At 42.2% G+C, this 22,028-nt stretch overlaps 1 protein-coding gene across 11 annotated transcripts in view; it reads left to right on the top strand.

Moving 5' to 3' along the window:
* gab1 (GRB2-associated binding protein 1) overlaps positions 1-15,509 on the top strand; it is a 55,329-nt gene extending 39,820 nt beyond the window's left edge. For 7 of the 11 annotated variants that reach the window (XM_085162150.1, XM_085162149.1, XM_085162153.1 and 4 more), the window contains 9 exons: positions 1,332-1,533; positions 2,248-2,930; positions 4,143-4,237; positions 4,328-4,628; positions 6,805-6,888; positions 11,010-11,103; positions 11,642-11,768; positions 13,409-13,537; positions 13,633-15,509. In XM_085162150.1, the coding sequence (XP_085018276.1) occupies positions 1,332-1,533; positions 2,248-2,930; positions 4,143-4,237; positions 4,328-4,628; positions 6,805-6,888; positions 11,010-11,103; positions 11,642-11,768; positions 13,409-13,537; positions 13,633-13,791 (1,874 nt within the window). In that variant the 3' untranslated portion in view covers positions 13,792-15,509. Of the gene's footprint in view, positions 1-1,331; positions 1,534-1,711; positions 1,805-2,247; positions 2,931-4,142; positions 4,238-4,327; positions 4,629-6,804; positions 6,889-11,009; positions 11,104-11,641; positions 11,769-12,593; positions 12,670-13,408; positions 13,538-13,632 lie in introns of all 11 variants that reach the window. The other 4 variants (XM_085162158.1, XM_085162151.1, XR_014874481.1 and 1 more) reach the window with 4 other exon arrangements.
* The last annotated feature ends 6,519 nt before the right edge of the window (positions 15,510-22,028 follow it).

Genomic DNA, 22,028 nt, shown 5'->3' with positions numbered 1-22,028 from the left:
AAATGTCAAAAAAAAAGACAAGGACATAGCGGAGGAGATGAGAGGAGCAAATGACCACGTAAAAGAGAGACACTGACTTTTAAAAGAAGAGAACTCGGGGACCTTGCATGAGATAAAACCACATCAGTTATAGAAGAGTGTGGGAGGAGAGCTGTGAAAAAGGAGAAAAAAGTAGAGAAATGTGGAATGAAAACACATATACGCATCAGCTATCTTGGCTCTGAGTGCAGTAGAACAATCAGCTTGAGCAGCAGGTTTGTTTAGTAGCTCATCATGTGGGAAAGCAGAGAGACCTTTAAAAATGATGTCTGAGGAGTAGCTTATTGGAAGGCAAAAAACAGAAAGTAACTGTCGACACAAAGCTTTTATTCGGGTGACATGTGTTGTACATGAAATGATGTGGGCTAACGCAGAGTCGCGATATCGGTGACATCCGTCTGCTTTAATTTGACATGAGTTGTTTGTGCCAGTGTTCCTGGCCTCATGCTGGGCAGTGTGCTGCATTTGTATTTATTTCCTGTGGGATTTCTGCCCAAGAAGGAAGTGAGGTTATCGTAATTGTAGTAGGTTGTTGTGGCTTGTTGGGTCAGTCAGTAACAGTGTTTTAGCTGCAGGCTAACGACCTTAATTTGAGGTTTGGTTTGATATACAGAGTAGAGGGACGCACATCTGTTCGTCAGAATGTGCGTATATACATCAGCTGCTCAAGTTCACACATACAGGCGCAAAGTTGACGTAGTGTCAGCGTGAATGGAAACAATTGAGCGTTACATTGGAATTGAGTTGCTAGGAAACAGCTTGGGTCCAAGTTTACTTTGCTAGAGTTGACATTGGCACATACAGTTTACTTTTTACTTTGTGCTTAATACCATCTCTGGCCCCTTTCATTTTCAGTGGGTTTCACAGGGCCACAATAGGTGCAGCTCCTTGCTCTTCGTCAGTGACTGCCAATGCATGTGGAGTCAAAGTTGAATAAACAGCTGGAAATGTAGCAGAAATGCTAATGTGCTCTGCTGGTGTTGCACTTAAAACTGTGAAGCAGGCATTTACTGACATCTGCTGAGCCACATGTGACAGGTCTTATTGGCATTATTTGTGGCTATTTTTTAGTTGTGTGATCAGTGTAAGAAATTAATCTTATTCATTCATTAAATTGTCCCTTTTTTAAAAAATGTTTTGCTGCTTAGACATTAATTCACTGGCAGTGGCCTGAAACCTCTGTGGTCAGTTATGGAGACACTTTTACTGTATTTCATTCTTTAGTTCTACTCACTAAATAACATTAAGTTTTGACAGGAGTTATCCTCAGCTTTCACTTCTTTGTCCTCCAGATGCAGCAAAAGCTGCTCACCAGTCTGCCATGGGACTGGTGGTGGAAAATGCTCCACACCCAGGTCCAGGAGTGTTTACCAATGTGCCGGCCCCTTACCAGCCAGTCAGCGTGCGACACCTGGACTCACAGTCCAGTTCAGAGGAGCCCCAGGATTACCTGTGGCTTGCTAACTGTGAGAGCAAAAAGCCTGAACCCAGCAGGTGAGACCATGTCCGAATATGCTTCTTTTATAGGTTCAAGTCTCCACATTCTCTGTGTTTGAGTGTTGCATGGTGAGCTAAGCATTTTTCAGCGTGGTTTCCAAGCCATTTATTCTTTTTGTATACTTTCATCTGTACTGCCACTCCTGTCCTTGTCTCTGCCGTATGCTGTGTGTAGCTCAGTGGAGCATCACTCTCTCTTGGAGGGGGACCAGGAGTATTTGCTCCTGGAGGAGTGTGAGAGCAAGACTGTTCCTCCACAGGCTAGCCTGTGAGTGGCCAGCCAATCCAGCTGGAACTGCCTGCTTGTGTGGAGTGTTGCACACACATAAAAGACAGATCTCCAAACACTTGTAAATGTTGTAAATGTAAATAGCAGTTATTAAATCTAGGTTGCATTTGTTTAGCAAAAGGCCTTCCTTCTAAACAGAAAAAGACGTGGGTGTTTTGCCCAACAGTGTAATAATTGTGTTATTTCCTGCATGGTTACAAACAGTTACCAAGAACCTCAGTCTTCCACTTTATCCACAAAAGCATGCTGACATGGCAAGAGTTGGAAAAGTTTAATGATAAAAGCTGTCTGGATATGACTTAGTTACTAACATAGCCTTTGTATACTAGTGTTTTTGGCTTGGTGTGACTGTGTGATCTGCAAATCAACGTATTTTACTTTTTGTATTAATTATCTGGTGTTTATGTGTATTGTGTTATCAGAGCTCATGCTGAGTGCTCCAAGTCTACCTCTTCAGAGACAGACCTGAATGACAACCTTCCATCTCACCGCACGCCTACATCCTCCACTTCCTCGGCTAAACACACCTCACACAATGGCTTCTTCCCACCGCACCAGACTCCTGTGTCCGCCCCTTCCATCTATGACTCGCCTCCATCACGCGGTGCCTCACTCTCAACTGACAGCGGCTTTTATCATCTTCCTCGCAGCTACTCCCAGGACACTGTGCTGCTCCCCAAGTCAGCCTCCTCCCCTCCGGCTCATCCAGACGGCGCGGATGCCTCTGACCTTTATGTCTTCAACACGCCGACACGGAAGCCCTCAGTAGAGACACAGATGCGCAACGTTTCTATCAGTTACGACATCCCGCCCACACCCGGTGCAAACAGCACCTACCAAGTGCCCCGCACAGTATCGAACACAGGGGTAGGAGGCTCAGAAAGCGGGGGAGATGTAGTGCCCCCTCCCAGACCACCCAAGCCTTCCCTCAGTTCCAGCTCAGGACTCCCGCCGCCTCCTGCTGAGCGCTCACCTACAGACACCTATAGTGTGCCTCGATCAGCCTCAGAGACAGATGGAAACTACTGTGTGCCCACAAGCGCTGGGAGTAAGGCTTTACGCAGCAACACTATTGGCACTGTGGACTGTTCACGCCTCCGCAAAGGTTTGTATTGTAGAGGTTTATTTGTTTGTGGTGCCCTTTTCACTTTATTTTCATTTCAAAACCTATTCTCACCTTTACCTTTTGGACAATACGGCACATATATGTGGTGGGCAGGATATTCTATTATTTAATCTTATGAAGATTTGTTGGACCAAAATCTAACAAAAACAGATAAAAATGTTCTGAGTTTCCTTTTTAATAACAGTTCTTTAATCCATGGCCAACATCCTTTTTACAGAGCCTTAAAATAGTCTGGCAAGAGAAGAGAAACTCATGGTGTAGATTCTTCTTGCTTCTCCCTCTTGTGGTGACAATCGGAATTGCAAAATAGGTCTTGCTTTATTGTTTTAGATGAGCAGTGGTTATTCCCCCAATAAATTTGGGGCATTTGTGAATTTTTTCCCTTTTATGCATTGTGTCTTGGTGACAGAGCAGATTATTGTGCCTAGGGCAGGGCTGCACTGTTATGGAAAAAAACACTTTTTTAAAAATTTGAGCAAATATTATAATTTTTTTATAATTTATTTACTTAAGAAACCTCATAAAAGAGTTTTTTTTTTTTTACACAGGATGTCCTTATTTAGAAAGAACTCCATGGAAAAACAAATAACTGAGTAACAAAAACAAGGTGAACGTGCTGTTCACCTACCACACCACGCCAGTCTCTGGAGCACCGGTCTCTGCTGGCCTGCAGCCTCTGCTGTGAGATGGCTTCGGCACAGATTGAGCGAGTTGCAGCAAACTCGAGCAACTTGGGAGACTTGCATGGTAGCCACAGGGGGAGTGATGGAGAGCCAAAACAGTCTCATGTCTCCTTGTAATGTTCCCCCCCTCCCTCTTACTCTTCCCCAGAAGAGACTCTCATTTGTCTTCAAAGCTTTTTCTCGCACTGTTGTGGTTCTTGTGGTCATAAGTGGAATGCATTAGCAACTACATGAGTACCTGATGACAATAAAATAAAAAAATACAGTAATTACATGCTGCAAAGTAGAGTGCTTACATGGTGCCTTTGAGCTTTGTCTCACAGACTAAATCTGCAAAGTCATGAAAACACTTAACACACAATAGAGGACAACTGTTATGTGGGAATTGTCCTGTAGCATAAATGGGCCTGAAAGAAGGCTAATAATGTACAGTGCACATCATTTGCTGCTCTCTGTGTAGAGGGGCTGTTTATAAACTGCATTGTAATCATGGTTTTGCTTTTTGTAGACTTTGGATCCCAGGACTGCTATGACATTCCTAGATCATTCCCTTCTGACAAAAGCTGCTCGTTTGACTTCAATGAAAGCTTCAACACCTATTTTGTGAGTATTTCAAGTGTAACTGCTGGATAATTGTTCTGTGGCTTTAGGGGGAAATGTGTATGTTAATCAGTTTTCCCTTGTCACCCTCAGAAAAGCAAAGGAATGATGCCAGTGGGTAGCCATTCTACAGAAGAGGTTGACCAAAACTACGTGCCCATGAGTGCCAACTCACCGTCACATCATCACTCGGGCAGTTTGCCAGAGCCAATGCACGAAACCAACTACGTCCCCATGACCCCAGGTACTATGGAGTTCTCATCCCTGGGTAAACAGGTTCCTCCACCCGCCCACATGGGATTTCGCTCAAGCCCGAAGACCCCTCCCCGCAGGCCGTTGCTTAGTGAGTGCCAGCCCCCACCTGTGGACCGAAATCTCAAACCCGATCGCAAAGGTGAGCGGACAGTAGGTGTGCTTGCATGCATAGCTGTGACTTCATAAAGTGATGTGTGTGAGTGTGTGTGTGGAGTTCTTGCTTCAGGGGGGTTTGTGTGTGAGTTTGTTGCTGCTGTGAGCTTAGTTTAGTATGCTCAGCGTTCACTAATGCACCAACTGTACGTGCTTTGTCTCACACTCTGCTGCTATTCCCACAGTGGATGGCTCATGGTCATAAAGCCATCTGTACAAAATTTCATTCTCAGAGCGGTGTAATTTTTCATCCTGCTTTAGTTGTTGTCATAATTAATGTGGAAAAATGTTTCTCTCATTTTGTCTTCTTCGGTCTGTCTGGTGTATTAAATACCGCCGTCTTCCTCTGCGCCCGTCCTTGACCAGCTTATGTCACCTCTTGATGAATTAGTTTACTTCCCTACATCTGATTACATCCAACACAGTTAGTTCCTTGTCAAAACCGCGTCTGCCTCGAGCTCCCATGAGGCTCTGCTAGCCATTTCGGAGGGGTCTGCTGTCTGTGCCACGGAGTCATTGAGGCCTTAATTGGTCACCTCCATCCCGTTTGTTCCCAGCATCTGAATGGAGCCTTTTGATTGGGGACCTCATAGACTGAAAGAGAGTTGAAGAATGATGGGAAATGATCACAGAGGCACACCAAAAGCCGGTACTGTTACTGTCACTGTCGAAAACAGAGCAGTTTTCTGGAGTTTTACGTTTCCCGATTGGGAATTCTCCCTTTCACATGGCCCTTGAGTCAGTCAGCTCCAAGTTTGGCTTTGGTCATTGCTGAACTGCTGTGTCTAAATAAAAAAAAATCAAATCAAGTAGCTGCTTTTCAAGCAACCGCTTTGAAGTGATTATTATTTCTCTCTCTCACACACACACACACACTCTCTCTCACACACTCTCTCTCACACACACACACACACACACACACACACACACACACACACACACACACACACACACACACACACACACACACACAAAAGTCCTAATCCTCACTGCTAATAAAACTTGGTTTTACACTTTTGAATATCTTTGGCAGCAGACGAATAAAAATGCTAATTGTAAATGTTTGTAGTCTAGTTTGAGTTTTGTATTATTGTTTAAGCCCAAATCTTTTTGATTTTTTTTTTTTTTTTTTAAAATATCGCTTTATCTCATACACTTTTTTTTAATATTAAAATTATCATTAAAATATATTTATCCAGTGTTCAATCCCATTGCTCCTGGCATAAATTTACTCTACTTGGATCACAGGTTTTAGATATTTGGATCTGTGCACACCTGCTTTTTGTGTTAGAAAATGTCACATAGACATGAATAAGAATATAAACTCGTATCTTTTAACTGATATCCTTAAATGGTATTATATTGATGTTAGTGATGTTGCTTTTTAGTAGCATCATTATGTGCTGATTGTCTTTTGGACCTTAGCTTTTTAAAGTAGAGACCATTGGTGTATTCATTGTTATGCATTGGTAGGGTGTCTCATCACCTTTAAACAGCCCTATATTTAAAATGAGCCATCCACTTCTTCCATTTTCTAGACTAATCTGAATCTCTGCAACCTCTTTTCATCTTCCGTGCACTTTCCTCTCCGCTTTGGATGTCTGAGCCGTATGTTGCAAACGCTTTGACAAGTGTATTCAAAGCAAACGGCATCTTATTTCCGCTATACGTGGATCCATTAAAATTAATTATCTTCGTCTGCAATTGCAGCGCATTTCTGACAGCACTGCAGAAAAATGTTGTGATCAGTGTGCAAAGGAGCAGTGCGTGTCGTCCTCAAGTTGCTCTGTTCTGCAGATTGGTCCGAGCTCTCGTCAACATGACATGATTTCTCAGTGTTCTCTCAGCGCTTATACACAGCTCGTCGTGCATGCACAGCTGTGATGTCAGTCTTTGTGTGGGAAGCCGTGGTGCATGGAGTGAGGTGCATGTTGGGCAGTATGGGTCTGCTGTTGTCATGACAATCATCCTCTTGAAGTGTGCTGTGCAAAAAAAAAAAAAAAAAAAGGTAAATTGGTGTACGTGAGGTTGCAGTTTTGCTCTTCTTCATCAAAGTCTCGTCTCTTTCGCTTTGCATGGCAGAGCAGTTGTTACAGTAGGGCTGAACTGTTGTGATCACCAAAAAGATGTTGTAATCAGCAAAGTCTTCTTTCACCAATCAGGTCACAGTCCTAAAATAATAAGAGCGGGTTTAGAGCGAACTGACTCTCAAACCGTAGGTGAATTCCCAAGTCGACGACGCAAGGGTAGGTACACCACACTGAACTGCTGTGCATCTGAATACTTTTCATTCTGTGACCTTTTCACACTCTACTTCATCTTGATTCTCTGCATGCTGTAAGTAAGTGTACTGTGGGGATTTTTAAAAGTTTTGTTCTTCAGGGATGTGTGTGTGTGTGTGTGTTCTAAAAATATGAAATGTCAGAGGTGTTGCATTAATCCAGTCTAATCATTTTAAATCCCAGCAGGGGATGGATGAGTGTGTACCTCACGCATGGTGGATTACACTTGTTACATCTTTGAAGCTCGTTAAGAGTCATAACACGCCTTTCAAAATAAACCATTTCTACCATCTTAACCTAAATATTTCCTCACTTTCAATGTGATGTTTTTTTTCTTCCGTGGAGCCAAATGACTCACTAACGTTTCTCTTCTCAAACATTTGTGTCTGTGTTTTTGTTTGCAGTTCAACACATTTTACTTTCATAGCACATTGGGATGTAACAGCCAGAACACACTTATTGTCAGTGAAGCATTCGCACAGGGCTTTGGAAAAGAGTAGACTTCTCTTCAGGAGGAAATTGAACAACGATATTATCTAATAAAAGCGATATCGCTTGCTTCCGTACATACAGATGATGTTTGGGGAAAATCCCAAAGCTCTTGACCATCTGCAGTGAAGGGATCATGCAACTCTTTTGTACTGTGCAGGGCATTATGCATAGGTTTAGTGCACGTGTAACTTTGACTCTTCTTGCACAGTTTCTGTCCTGAAGTGTTATCTTATAGGAGGACAGCATCTTACCCTTAGGGCATGAGGGGACTGATACAATCACCAAGTAATTCCAGAGTCCATTTTAATGTCTATGGGAGGCTCAGGCTGGCTTCTTAGACAGCACTCCCTGTAAACACCATCAAGACACCAGATGAGAAAAAAAAATAAGTTCATCTCATCAGAAGACTTCCAGAAACTGAGAACCAGTGCTATAGTGCAAGGTTGCCCACTACCATCATAAGACACTTTATATAGTTTTTTCCTCACGTTTCTCACCCACTGCCTGCTTAAAGCCTTTAGTCCAGTCCCTTTATAAGAAGCTTTGGGAAATCATCCATCCCTAGCTAACATCTAAACAGAGTTGCACATTGGGCACTTATCACAATGCAAGCAGCACATGGCTCATCCTTCTCAGGTTTACATCTGAAATATTCCAACACCGTTTCATAAAAGCAAAAAATAGGTTCTGGTTTGGTTAAGGATAGTTTCGAGTGCAATCACATGAAGAAATATGAATGAGATGTTAAATAACACTAACTTATGTTTGTGTTATTGATCATTTTACAATCCAAACTTTTAATTTTTTAACGTTTTTAGTTCTAATGTTGGTTTGATTAGATTTGAATATGGTTGTGTCATTTAAAAGTAGGGATGGGTATCGTTTAGGTTTTATCCAATACCAGTATCAAACCGGTACTTTTGAAACGGTGCCGGTGCTTAAACGGTGCTCGAACCGGTGCTCGAACCGGTGCTTAAAGAATGAAGAACACAAACTTTGTCCAAAAACCTCTCATGTTTAGCTGTTTTTTTTTTGTAAAAAGATAACAATGTTAGCCTTTTCTGCAGCTAGAGGGCATATATGGTATCATTCTTGGCTGGAAGCAGTGCTTAAGCAATGGAAAAAAACACAAACTTTGTTCAAAAACCTCTCATGTTTAACTTTTTTCCACCTTTTCTTTGGTCATTTTAACTTTTTTGGCCAGGGTGAAGGGAGTATCTGCCATCAAACAAGAAGACAGCCGCATGTAACTACGACGGTGTTTGCTAGTTCACCTTACATGTATTAATTTAATAACGTGGTTAGCTTACTCAACGTAAATTACACACGAGCAATATTAAGCGACTCACCCAGAGAAGAACGGCTGCTGCTGCCATCATCATCCGTCATCATTTTTGCTACACTGGCAGGGCTAGGGGCCAGGACTCTACACTTCGGGTTTTTGGGGGATGTTGCTAACTCCGGGTCAGATAACAGGCACCACACCCACAGTAGATGTGCACGGTGTGAAGTCTCGCAGCAAGCTATCAAATACGGTGCATTTCTCGGCTTTTAAAAAAAACGCTATGCGTCGCCAGGTGTTTCATCAGATTTGAGGTGTTACCTCCTTTGCACAGTATCAGCTTAAAGCACTTGTTGCAGGCTGCTGAGTTTGCATCTTTTGCTGTGAAGTACAGCCAGACTTTTGACCGCGTCGCCTTGGGCGTTTTTAATCTGTACCTACGTACCTGGGCCCGCCTACTACGCTTGCAAAGGTAAAATGATTGGCTGGAATCCAAAGTGTATGACATCTCAGGGAAAAAAAAGCACCGAAATAAAGCACCGAAATGTGCGCTGCTTTTTGATCTGGTTACTACCGTTTATGTCAGAACCGGATACCGGTACCCATCCCTATTTAAAAGTGCAGTTTAATACACACACAGATCTCCAAAATATAAACATTTATGCTGCTCTTGACCTCTGTCAGTCTTTATGTACAGGGTGGGCCATTTATATGGATACACCGTAATAAAATGGGAATGGTTGGTGATATTAAAAAGTCCTGTTTGTTGCACATTAGTATATGTGAGGGGACACACTCCTCAAGATGGGTGGTGACCATGGTGGCCATTTAGAAGTCGGCCATCTTGGATACAACTTTTGTTTTTTCAATAGGAAGAGGGCCATGTGACACATCAAACATATTGTTATTGCCACAAGAAAAACAATGGTGTGCTTGGTTTCAACGTAACTTTATTCTTTCATGAGTTATTTACAAGTTACTGACCACTTATAAAATGTGTTCAATGTGCTGCCCATTGTGTTGGATTGTCAATGCAACCCTCTTCTCCCACTCTTCACACACTGATAGAAACACGGCAGGAGAAATTCCAGCACAGGCATCCAGGTGCTGCACATCTCGTATCTTCACACCATAGACAATTGCATTCAGATGACTCCAAAGATAAAAGTCTAAGGGGGTCAGATCGGGAGACCTTGGGGGCCATTCAACTGGCCCACGACGACCAATCCACTTTCCAGGAAACTGTTCATCTAGGAATGCTCGGACCTGGCACCCATAATGTGGTGGTGCACCATCTTGCTGGAAAAACTCAGGGAACGTGCCAGCTTCAGTGCATAAAGAGGGAAACACATCATAGCAATTTCAAATATCCAGTGGCCTTGAGGTTTCCATTGATGAAGAATGGACCCACTATCGTTGTACCCCATATACCACACCAAACCATCACTTTTGTTGTTCCAACAGTCTTGGAGGGATCCATCCAATGTGGGTTAGTGTCAGACCAATAGTGGTGGTTTTGTTTGTTAACTTCACCATTCACATAAAAGTTTGCCTCATCACTGAAAAAAATCTTCTGCGTGAACTGAGGGTCCTGTTCCAGTTTTTGTTTTGCCCATTCTGCAATTTCTGTGCGCCGATCTGGGTCATCCTCGTTGAGATACTGCAGTAGCTGGAGTTTGTAAGGGTGCCATTTGTGAGTAGCTAATGTCCACCGAAGGGATGTTCGACTAATGCCACTCTCCAGTGACATGCGGCGAGTGCTACGCTGTGGGCTCTTGCTGAATGAAGCTAGAACAGCCACTGATGTTTCTTCATCAGTGAAAGTTTTCTTGCATCCACATTTTGGCAAATCCAACACTGAACCAGTTTCACGAAACGTAGCAAGCAGTTTGCTAACTGTAGCATGGGAGATGGGTGGTCTCGTAGGGTGTCTTGCATTGAAATCTGCTGCAATGACCCGATTACTGCGTTTACGTGTTAACCTCTTCGACATGTCAATGGCTGTGAACAAAGAGAAACTTGTAAATAACTCATGAAAGAATAAAGTTACGTTGAAACCAAGCACACCATTGTTTTTCTTGTGACATTACCAATAAGTTTGATGTGTCACATGGCACTCTTCATATTGAAAAAACAAAAGTTGTATCCAAGATGGCCGACTTCTAAATGGCCACCATGGTCACCACCCATCTTGAGGAGTTTGCCCCCTCACACAGGACTTTAATATCACCATCCATATAAATGGCCCACCCTGTACAGTTTAAGGATGCTTCTCGAGCAGTGGGTGACTGCTGTGTGTTCCTTCCTGCAGTAAAACCTGCTCCACTAGAGATCAAACCAGTGCCAGAATGGGATGAGCCAAGCACACCTGTCCGCTCACCTGTGACACGGTCGTTCGCTCGAGAGTAAGTACCTAAGACGTTTCTCAGCTTTTCTATAGTTCAGTGTTTGGCTAACAAATAAGGGCATGTTCACACAGCTCTTTGCAGCAAGATCATTGTCCCAGAAGACACACCGTCCTCACTCCCTGTTCAGAACCTTAAACATACTGCATGTGTATAGCAGCTAATGTTAAGTCTGGATTGTCCTGTTTTTTTTTTTTTACTCTCTGCCACAACATGCAGTGAAAGTTTATTTTTCTTTTGGTGTGAACGTGCCCTTTTGTAGTAGATCCAGTTAACTAAAGATGTAGGCACTAATACTTCATGCTTTACTATAGTCACTCTGTGACCAAAGTAGCACTGCTCATAAAACAGGATTCTGTATTATACTGAAGGAAGTTTGTTGGCTTATCTGAGATGAGGTTTATTTGTGTGCTTTCGTGCTGTAGGGACTCTTCTGGCTGCAGTGGGTTTGGGCTGTTATGTCTGTATTATATTTTGTGCTCACCAGAGACTGTAATTTCTGGGAAGTCAGTGTGTAAACATTGTGAATGCTGCTTAGTCCTTCTAGGTTTCCAATGCCAACGAGACCCCCGTCAGTGCATAGCACGGCCTCCAGCACTGACTCCGAGGACTCTACTGAACCGAATTACGTAGCCATGAACCCTAATATGTCCACAGATGAAGCAGTATGTAACACACAACTATACTCTGATACAGAGATTACTTTTCTCCTTCCTTTTTCTATTCACAGATAATCAAAGCTGATAATCTGATAAATGTCTTTTTTTTGTGGTGTCTGCAATCAGTTTCATCTCGTTTAAATTAAATCTGCAAACACACAAATAAACACAGCAGAAGCTTTAGTTTGAGGCAGACAGTTTGGAGGATCATACACCATGCAACTTGCAATTTTGAGCTGTAATTGCTTACTGAAACTATTAAGAAATCCCATTTCCAGTGCTCTTCTCCCTAAGCCACACATTAGTGCGGACAAATTACTGGCTGCTGCAGATGGACTCCTCGCCACTTCAACCCGTTTCTTTGCAGTTCTGCTTTCGTCCTGCTGCTCTGCTTTCTTTATGCTCCTTCTTTCTCTTCATTTACTTTTCAGGTGTTGTCTTAAATCGGAATATTGGCTATTAAGAAATGAAGTTAATGGGTCTCATTTAAAATTGACTGCTCTCTCTGAAGAATGATACTATTATATGAGCTGACTTTTCTACCTACGGGGATACTTTCTCTTACACTTTGGGTAATCGGTTCACAGTTTTCCTTTTTTTTTCCTTTCTTTTTTTTGCTGTTAATTTTTTTTTACTTTCTTCCAACGTTTGCTTTACTATCGTCTGCTGACCTCCTGACCTTTTATCAGTCTTGTTAATTTCTTGCTTTCTCCCTAGTTTCTCATTTCTCTACCATCGCCATCCTTATTCCTGCATTTTGTTCTTAACCACCTGCTGTTTTCTCCTCCTTTTTTCTTTCATCCTTTGCAACTTTCTTCTTACTCTGTGTAGAGAGGAGTCCTTCTACTGCACAGTCCCCATCACCCCTGTAAAGAGGGAGGTGGAGGAACTTGACACCATAGAGGAGGTGAGCAGGGTTGCCAGGTTAGATGTGCATAGCCCGCCCTGTCATTTTTGGGTGCTATTGAGAAAGTACGAAGACTTTGCTGTGCAAAAACCACCTACAAGCTGTGGCTTGAATATAAAGGTTGCAGTGAATTTTCAGACGTTATCTACCATCACTTTCCTTACAGTTAGAATTTCTTAGTTTTGTGTCACCATCCTAATTTGAATTAATCTCTCCATCGTACCTGTATTTCATAATTAACACTAATTACAGGCCCAAGTTGTTGTCACTATGCCTAAAGTAGAAATTTTCTTTGTTTTAAAGATTTGAAACTATTATTAGTAATGGGACAAATTACGTGAAAAGATGGTCACTGATTGAATATGTTCATTCCTCTACAATTGCAGTCTTTTTAAAAAATGCATATATTTTGGGGGCTTTTTTTTGCCTCTATTTTGACAGCCTTGCAGGAAAGAGTAAATAGTAAATTGAGGGAGAGTAAGCGGCCGCAAGGCATATGAGCACCTGCTCACCCAGTGAGGTAAACTGGTGCCCAACAGTTGCACTTTTTATGACGAGTTTTTGTAACCCTACATGCACAAACACCCTCTAACGATAGATTAGGGCTCTCAGACCTGAACCCATTTGCATAAATATTTTAGACATTGTGACAACACATTGGTGCATTTGAGTATGAGCTGTGTTTCTCGGTGACTCTGCTATCAATTAAAAAAAAAAATCCCTTTTCTGACTTACGCAGATCACGAAGCTCGCTCCGCCCATGAATGCTGACGGTGGGAGTAGCCCTGTGGTAAAACCAAAGGGAGACAAGCAGGTAGAATACCTGGACTTGGATCTCGATTCCGGCAAGTCTACCCCACCTAGGAAGGTAGGAATTTACCAGCGCCCATACTCCAAACCACACGTTCTAAATCAGCGGTAATTTATGGCCAAACTTTTAAGACTGACCTCATCTCTCCTCAGATGAAAAGCAACGGAACTGGCATCACAGCGTCAGACGAGCGTGTCGACTATGTAGTTGTGGACCAGCAACGAACACAGGCCCTTAAGAGCACCCGGGAGGCCTGGAGCGATGGCCGCCAATTGACAGAGACAGACACCCCCTCCAAAGGACCCAAGTGACCCTGTTGTCCCAACAACACAACCCCACCACCCAACCCACTCTAAACTACCAAAACACCACAGCTTCCACACTAATGCTGGTTCTGGTTTTCGCTTTGGGACGATCCAGCTGTCTCATTCCAACCTAACAAGATCCCTAGTGTGTAAGAGCCGGTGGAGCGTCATAGCCACTCAACGTTGTTTAGTTTACACTGCTGTCGGGCTTAAAGGAGCACTGTGTGTACAGCTGTAGAAAGGGGCGTGGTCCAGGAATAAGCTGTATGCAGTTTGAGAGCATGAGGAAAGACTGGACTTGTTTGCAGGATTTGACCTGAGCAGACTCACCAACTTTGAACATTCACTGCCTTCTTTCCGGATTAGTTATGTCGTCGTTCACCTTTCAGCAGCCTGTGGGCTGATCCAGAGTTAACATTTCCTAAAAATTGTAATGCTGTTTGATGTCGTTTTGGAGTGCAAGTGAGAACACTTTATAACATGATCACAGCTCTGTCAGCGCAACACTAAACGTTAGCATAGCACGTTAACGGTGTTGTGTTTTGGTTTTTTTGTTTTCCTGCTGTTTGAGCAGGGTGAAGTTACCATGGACACTGTTAGCAGCTCAGGAAACTGACCCCGAACTGTGTCTAAGGCGAACTTCAAACCGGAAAGCCAGTACGACAAAATTTCAGAGAAGCATTACTTTAGATTTTTCTTCCACTTGCGTAGGCACCTGTACTAAAATTCAAGCTTCGGATTCACTTGAGGTTTTTAATCCACTGAACATGATTCGATTTCCATTTATTCAGTAAGTGGAGATGCTTCGATCTGTTGTAATGGAAGTGCAAAGACTGTACAATAGTGTTATGTATATAAACAGGAAAAGTGTCCTTTATTTGTATGGAATATCCAGCATGTTTGACTCTAAGGTATATGGATTCTGCAGGGTAGAATCCCGTACCTGACTCGATGGTATCAGCACTTGTGATAAATGAATGAATTACTGTGAGTTTTTAAAAGAACGTGACAGGTTTTCTCTAAGTTATGCAAAGGTATCAAAGCGAGAGAGAAAGAGAGAGAAAAATCAGGTACTCTTTATGAATGCATATTAATGCAACTTTCCATTTCTAATTTATTTCTCGAGTTAATGTATCAGGTGGATGTCTTGTCCATTTTTTTCCCTTTTTTTTTTTTTAGCTCAGTATTGATTGATATGGAGGAACATTTGCTAAAGTCTGCTAAAATGCTTCGTTTGACAAGCGGTCAATTAGTTTCACAGGTTCATTTCTCCTTTCTCTTCCTCATTTCTCTCTCCACTTAGGTTTAATTTATTTTAAATTGAACTGGCATACAGTTTTGGGAAATTGACTGCCTCGTGCAGTCAACTTGATGCATATTTTAGAGACGGAAAGTCCTTGCCTACATACATCCCTGCTTTACTTGACTTGACTATCGGCTCTCCCGCAGAAATCCCAAGCATGTGCTACCACGTGATTTTAAAAAAACAAAAAAAACAACTCATAGCTGTACATATTTTGCCATCAATTAGATTTAACATGTATCGTTTGAAAGATGTGCCTACTAAGTCATCTTCCTCCTACTTCACTCTTTCCTTTATTGCAGTCTTTTCGTGAAATGGACTGCAAAGCTGATAATGCTTTATCTTTTTTAATGAATCTCAAGAGAAATGTACATTTTAAAAGTGGACTAAATAAAATCCAGCCTCAAACCCATCTACAAGTCACCCGCTTGTTTTCTGGAGTTTCTTTTTATGTTCTTTGCACTTCTTTCTGTAATTTTTCCAGTCGTAGAACAATTAAAGAAATCATTTCTCTTACACTTAACCCGTGACCTACATATATTCTCTCCAGTTATGCCCTCCAAGTATGTTAAATCATCGGGATTTTTGATAAGGAAACAACACCATCGAGGCAGTCCTCGGTCATCTGAAACAGACACATCTCAAAACTGTCAAAACAATTTCTATCCAGTTGTGACAGTTGAAGACTTTTGAACTACTTTGAAACATAAGTAAAGCTAATCGTACATGGCAGCTGTAAAACATTTGGACTAATAAAAATTACATTCAAAGCAGAGCACTACAACTTCCTTAATTCTTTGTGGCATAAATCCAACAAAGTGCTAGAATCACTCCTCAGTGATTTTTGTGACATCGTCGTGATGTCAATCTCCCGTTCCACCACGAGGTGCTCTACTGGATTGACATCTGATGACTGTGGAGGCCGTTTGAGTACAGAGAGCTCGCTGTCGTCTTCAAGAACCAGTTGTAACGCTTCTTGTGACCAACAAGGCGTTTCCGAGAACTGCAGCTCACTGGGTATTGTCTCCTTTTCAGACCATTCTCTTTAAACCAAAAAAATGGCTGTGTGGGGAAAATCTGTCTGACACCAACATCTGTGGCATCCTTAAATGACCTAAACTATATATAGATATAATAATTGTATGACAGAGTCAAGTTTCATATCACTTGTGCATCTTTGATTTGTGGACTGCTAAAACATTTAAACCACAACTGAGAGACTTAGTGACAGTAACTGAGAGATTCTGTTTATTCATGGCAAACCTTGGTTTAAAACTCATAAAGATGTTTAACTAAGACAGGGAACCGGCATCCTAATTGTAATCCAGGTTTTATAATCTGCTTTAAAGGATAATTAAGTCCATTTGCACTCTCGTTCTTACTATTCTCACTATTCACTGCAGTGTTTTTAAGCCACAGAGCTTTGACAGTATTATAAGATATAGCCTCAAATCAAGTTCTTACACAAGCTCCTACAAAGGGAGCGGGACGTAATTAAGAGCAAGAGTCACCGCTAAACCAAAATTTAAGGAATACTCCTGTTTTTATTTTATCTGTGCTGACCACTAGATGGAGCTGTTGTTTGAAAGACTGCATGGCGGCTCTTCTTTGCCTTCATGCTTTCCCTCAGTCCACACCCCTCCAGTGCAGTCTCTTCCCCTGATCTCCTGTTTGAGGCTCTGCAGTGCTGTGGCAGCCAAAATTACATAAACAGCTGCTTCACCGTGAGCTTCACAGGCTGTGCTGCTGCTCCCCTGTGCTCCTACAGAGGCCCCCAACAGACCCCATGTAATAACAATGATCATTTTAAATATACACTACAGTGTATATACAAAGCAAATTCACTGTTGTTTACCCAAAACGTTCTGCCTACTGAGGTGCATCTTTAGCAGGATTTCAAAAACATAAAAATAAACCTTTTACCTTGTCATTTGTTGTACTAACCAAGATTTGAAGCACTACATTTCTGCTAAACTGTGTGCAGCAACTACAATCCTTAAAATGAATAAAAAGAGGGTGATTAGGCTTTGAAATGTAGGCTCTCATAAAAAGGTCCAGAGACGACCACAGATTCCTGTTGATTTCAGGTATTGTTCCCTCCTTCTTTTATTTGGGGAATAAATGTGGGTAGCAACAGCGCCTTGAATTAAGGCAGCTTACTAAATCAACAAGAGCGATGTGATCATAAATTACAAAAAAAGCAAACAGCTCGTTTGCATCAGAGCAGGTGTGCGTGAGCGTCCATGCATTTGGAGTTTAAAGTGTTATCCGTGCGAGATCAGCCCCCATGTTAGCTTTGATACTGATATATGTACCTGTTTTCTCTCTCTACTTAATAAGACATGTACCAGCTCTGACAACTACTTCTGTTGGCTAATTATTTAGATTTATAGATTCAGTGCAGGGCTCCAGTTTATTAAAATCCAGCATATGGGCTGATTGGCATCACGGTCACGCCTAATCCCATAAATCTGTAGTAGACATTGTGAAATATAATTCACCATATAGAAATCTGTCCTTCATGATCCATTTTAATCACTGTGCAAATAACCCAATTAAAGCAAATGTCACTGTCACGTTGGCATATATTATAAATGTTTGTAAGACGTGCAGCAGATTGTCTAATGTTGCCATCAGGTAGCGTCACACACTGTGGATTTTTTTTCTTCCCATCCTGAATTTCCACGTCACGCTGTCAGATGCGGCTCGTGGGATGACGGGTTAGCGTATAACATTTGACAGGTTTCTGGCTCATTTTCTCTTTAATGATTGCTACTTTTTCAGTGCTCGTGTGAGTGGTTGGCTCGCATCCTTGATGAGTGAGAACTAGATTACCGATAATGTCATCATCTAGGCTCAAGTTTATTTTCACCTTATGCTCGGTCGCAGGAACCTGAGAAAACGCCACACCCTCCGAGATTCCCCACAAGCACACAAATTACCTATTTAAAAGCTGTAATTTGTTGCTTTGTCACTTCTCCTTCTGAACCAACCATTGCACACGTGCAAGTAATACGGCTGCTCTCCCGGTCTGTGGTAATGAATGAAATCCCAGGCAGCAAAGTGGCATGTCTAAACCCAAAAGCCATATCAGCATCCCCCTCCCAAAAAAACAACTTAGATCTCGTTACACAAACACAGGAGTGATTGAATCTGAGAGCACATCGAGGATTTTTATCCTTTATCCAGCTAAAAGCTTCAAGCTGTTTCTCTGTGAGAAAAGCATCTTAATCACTTTGTGTGGGTGATAGTGACGGAATGTTTAACATTAAAATACAACTTGAGCCCGAGCGTTTGTTTGCACATACGCCTCTACCTACCTACACCGCTGTGGCTGTGTGATAGTGCAGCCTGGGGAGCCTCTATGCAGCATCTTTGGCTCTCTGTGTGAGTAATGGGGCAAGGAAAGAGTCTCTGGCTTCTTAACGGGGCCCAAAGAATAATTATGAGGCGAGCTGAGCGGCTGCTCCCAGGCAGCGGGGAGCTCTGTGAGCTTTATTGGGTCGGGCCTGTTGACTTGGACCTCTGCCTGAACTGATGTGAGCAGTCTCTGAGGTGGCCTGAGGTGCCGCCTCGTGGGGCTTGTTACAGAGGTACGCAGGGACAGCTGCGGTGTGCTTTTGGTCTAAACGTGGGTGAGAGCGATGGCAGAGTAACACGATCATTCCCAGACCAATCCGGGGAACTGTGTAGTTGCTTGTGAACATGCCGTAAGGGTGGAGATTTTAATGAGAAAGTGCGGTGATGCTCTTGTCAACAAAAACCAAAGAACTCGCGTGGCTAATTAACACCATTAGTATGAGTGAAAAGTCAGCACTCCAGACTTCAGTAGATTATGCAGATGCAGGTCATATTAATGGGGAACACACTACAAGCCTTGAAAATAAACATTCCTCTAGAGACATGTTTAACCTAGTAGCTGTTATTGGGCTGCAGTGCAATTAACTGATGGCACAGTGGCAGCTGCACATGTCCTCTGCTGGTTAATCATAGAGCTAGAGAGCAGCCATTACCAGAACTGTGCAAGCAATGCAGGACAGACACAGATGCTATAGATCACGAGGTATTGTGCAAAAGTCTTGAGCCACTATTTATTTCTTTATATGTTGCTTGGAAAATGGGAAATTGGTATGACCAACTTTATTCTTCAACACAGCCTGAACTCTTTTAGGCTTACTTTCTTCTTAATTCTTTAAGTAGTCTTCAGGAATAGTTCTCAAAGCTCTTCTTTGGATGTTGGCTGTCTTTCGTTCTGTTTTCTCAAGATGATCCCACACCCCTTCCATTATGTTGAAGTCCCTGGGGACGCTGATCCATGACTGATGGTGTTCCATTGTATGTTTTTCTATCCAGGTATGCTTTTACTGCATTGTCTTGCTGAAAAATGAAGCGACTGCCAATCACATGCTTAGCAGATAGTATGTGATGGTGGATCAAAATCTGATGGTACTTTTCCATGTTCATAACTCCATCCTGAAGTTTGGATTAATCACTTTACAAGACCTGCTGCTGCCACTGATTTTCAGTGAGGTTCTTGTTATTTTGGCAAAACTCAGCCTTTTCTCTCTGTTTCCAGTCCTTAAGAGTGGCTTCTTGACAGCCACCCTTCCACTGAGAACAATTCTGATGAGGCTTCAGTGAACAGTAGATCAATTGAAGGGCTATGTCTCAGCTCCTGTGTCAGATCTTTGCTGTTTTTCTATTTCTTAAGATCATGACTTTCAAATACTGTTCATCTGCTGCAGATTTTTAGGCCTGCCACATTTGTCCTCCACTTGTCCAGTTTCCCACTGTACACTATGCTGACATGTGCCAAGATTTCAGCTAATAGCTCCTTGGGAATCACATTGTTGGTAAAAAAAAAAAAAAAAAAAAAAAAGAGAGAGAGAGAGAAAGACAGAAAGAAAGAAATACAATGCTATGCTTGTCGAACTGTGTTATCTTTAATATTTTTCATAGACTCAACTAAAGAAATTTGAACACATGATGTGTTTTAGTGAAAGGATGCTAGTAACAAAGTGCTGGGAGACAATTTAAAATAGGTTCTTTCCTAAGTTGCCTGTTATGCATATACTAGACAGCACAGGTTCATCCCTTGAGTAAGGAGCCTTTTTTATGTTAGAATGATTCAGAGGTCACTCTGAAAATGATGATGCAGGACATGGGGGTATCAGACACACTGCACCGACTACACATGCATCCTTCTTGCAGACAATAAGTGGAGCTAAAAAACAGAATAACTGGGACAACTGCTCATACATGGCATCCACAGCTGTTTGTGCCCACAAGCTGATAAAGTCATGGCCTGCAACTTACAATTACACAAATGTCGTAAGCTATTATACTGCATTAGATTGAACCAGTCTGTAATTTACTAGTCTGTATTCCATGACCAGTAATTGTATTGGCCTTATACTGGCTCACACAGCTGGATCAGGTCTGTGTTACAATGTGTCAATCTTCTCAATTCTCAAATATGTAACTGAATTGCAGCTGCAATTCAATAAATAAGGCAAATAACATGGTGTTACCCTGACACCCCAGTACAACTTTCATGTTATAGTGAGTGTAGCTTACTTGACTAATCAACAAGATCAATTTACTGAATGGATGAGGCTAAGGAGATTCATCCACCTGCTAACTGTCTTCTCCCCAAAGCATCCCCTGCTACCTTTTCATAAGCACCCCTACTGGCCCACCCCAGGAATACCTATGAAAACGCTTTGGTTCACAGCAGCTTCCTTATTATTGTAACAGCTCTTTGTTGCTGGATAGTTTTTAAGTATGCTTTTATACTGAGGAAATTTTAATGCCTCCATTTACAGGTTAAAGACTTCGATTAAGGATCTGATGTAGGTGCTCATTATCTGAGGTTTTAAATCGCTGAGAAGAGGCTACTGCCATTTTAAGGATTTTAAGGCTTTACTCAACAGGATATATGCTTTCTTTAATGCCTGCAGAAGCAATAAGAAGTAAAAATTCAATCAAAACACCACTTATAAATGCAATCTGAAAAGACTGAATCAACCATTAATTTTATCTCAACCTAATCATGACACCCAGGGGTTTTGTGAAGCACGGCTGGATAAAAAACGAGCTCAAAGGCAGTTGCCCTCTGCTTCAGCTGGTCTACTGTGGAGGAGGAAAAAGGATTTTGTCGCAGGTTGTGGCTCTGTGGGGGCCCCGCAGATCAGCGAGCAGAAGCCTCCAAGCCTACCCTACCTCTGCGGCTACAGGAACAAAGCCTTTGCTGCAGGCAGGGGGAGTCTTTCGTCGTCCTTGTTTACATTTCTTGGAACCAGCGATGAGGTGTCCTCGTGCCTTTGAAGGAGCTCCGAAAATCCAGGACTCGTGCACCACCCTCACCATCCCCAACTGCACATCTTTCCAGTCCGTCATTTGCGGTGAGAAGCATGACAATTCATGATTTGGTTTGAAATGCATGCCTAAGTATTATGACCAGATGATAGTCTGTCGGTCTGTCCCACATATTGAGACAATGTCCCACATTTTGACTGGCTCTGCAGGATGTGTGCTTTTCTAAAGTCAACCTCATGTGAAGAAAACAGGGACGGCTTTTTGCTATATTCAAGTGGAGGTTATTTTGGTGAACATGATGGAAACTACCGCAAAGAAAACAAAGTCGCACTTCATCCTGAGAAATGCAGGTTTCGTCTCCTTGCATAGAATTATTCACACGAATGAAAATATAGGGTGAATTTGAAGGGATGATAAAATTGCTAGATATTACTATGGCCTATGGATGCATCTCTGCTGAACTCCAAACAGACAGCTAAAATAACAGTGACATAAAAGAGAACACAGGAGCGTATGAAGATGATCACATGAGACCATAAGAACAAACTTCAGCTTCCCCCTCATCCTTATTGTATTTACTTAGCCACAGTGCAGGAAAAGTTGCTTTCAAAGATCATTCATT

The sequence above is a fragment of the Neolamprologus multifasciatus genome, chromosome 6, assembly GCF_963576455.1.
Source record: "Neolamprologus multifasciatus chromosome 6, fNeoMul1.2, whole genome shotgun sequence".
NCBI lineage: Eukaryota > Metazoa > Chordata > Actinopteri > Cichliformes > Cichlidae > Neolamprologus > Neolamprologus multifasciatus.
The sequence above is the reverse complement of the archived record's forward strand: the minus strand, read 5'-3'. Positions and strand labels throughout refer to the sequence as shown.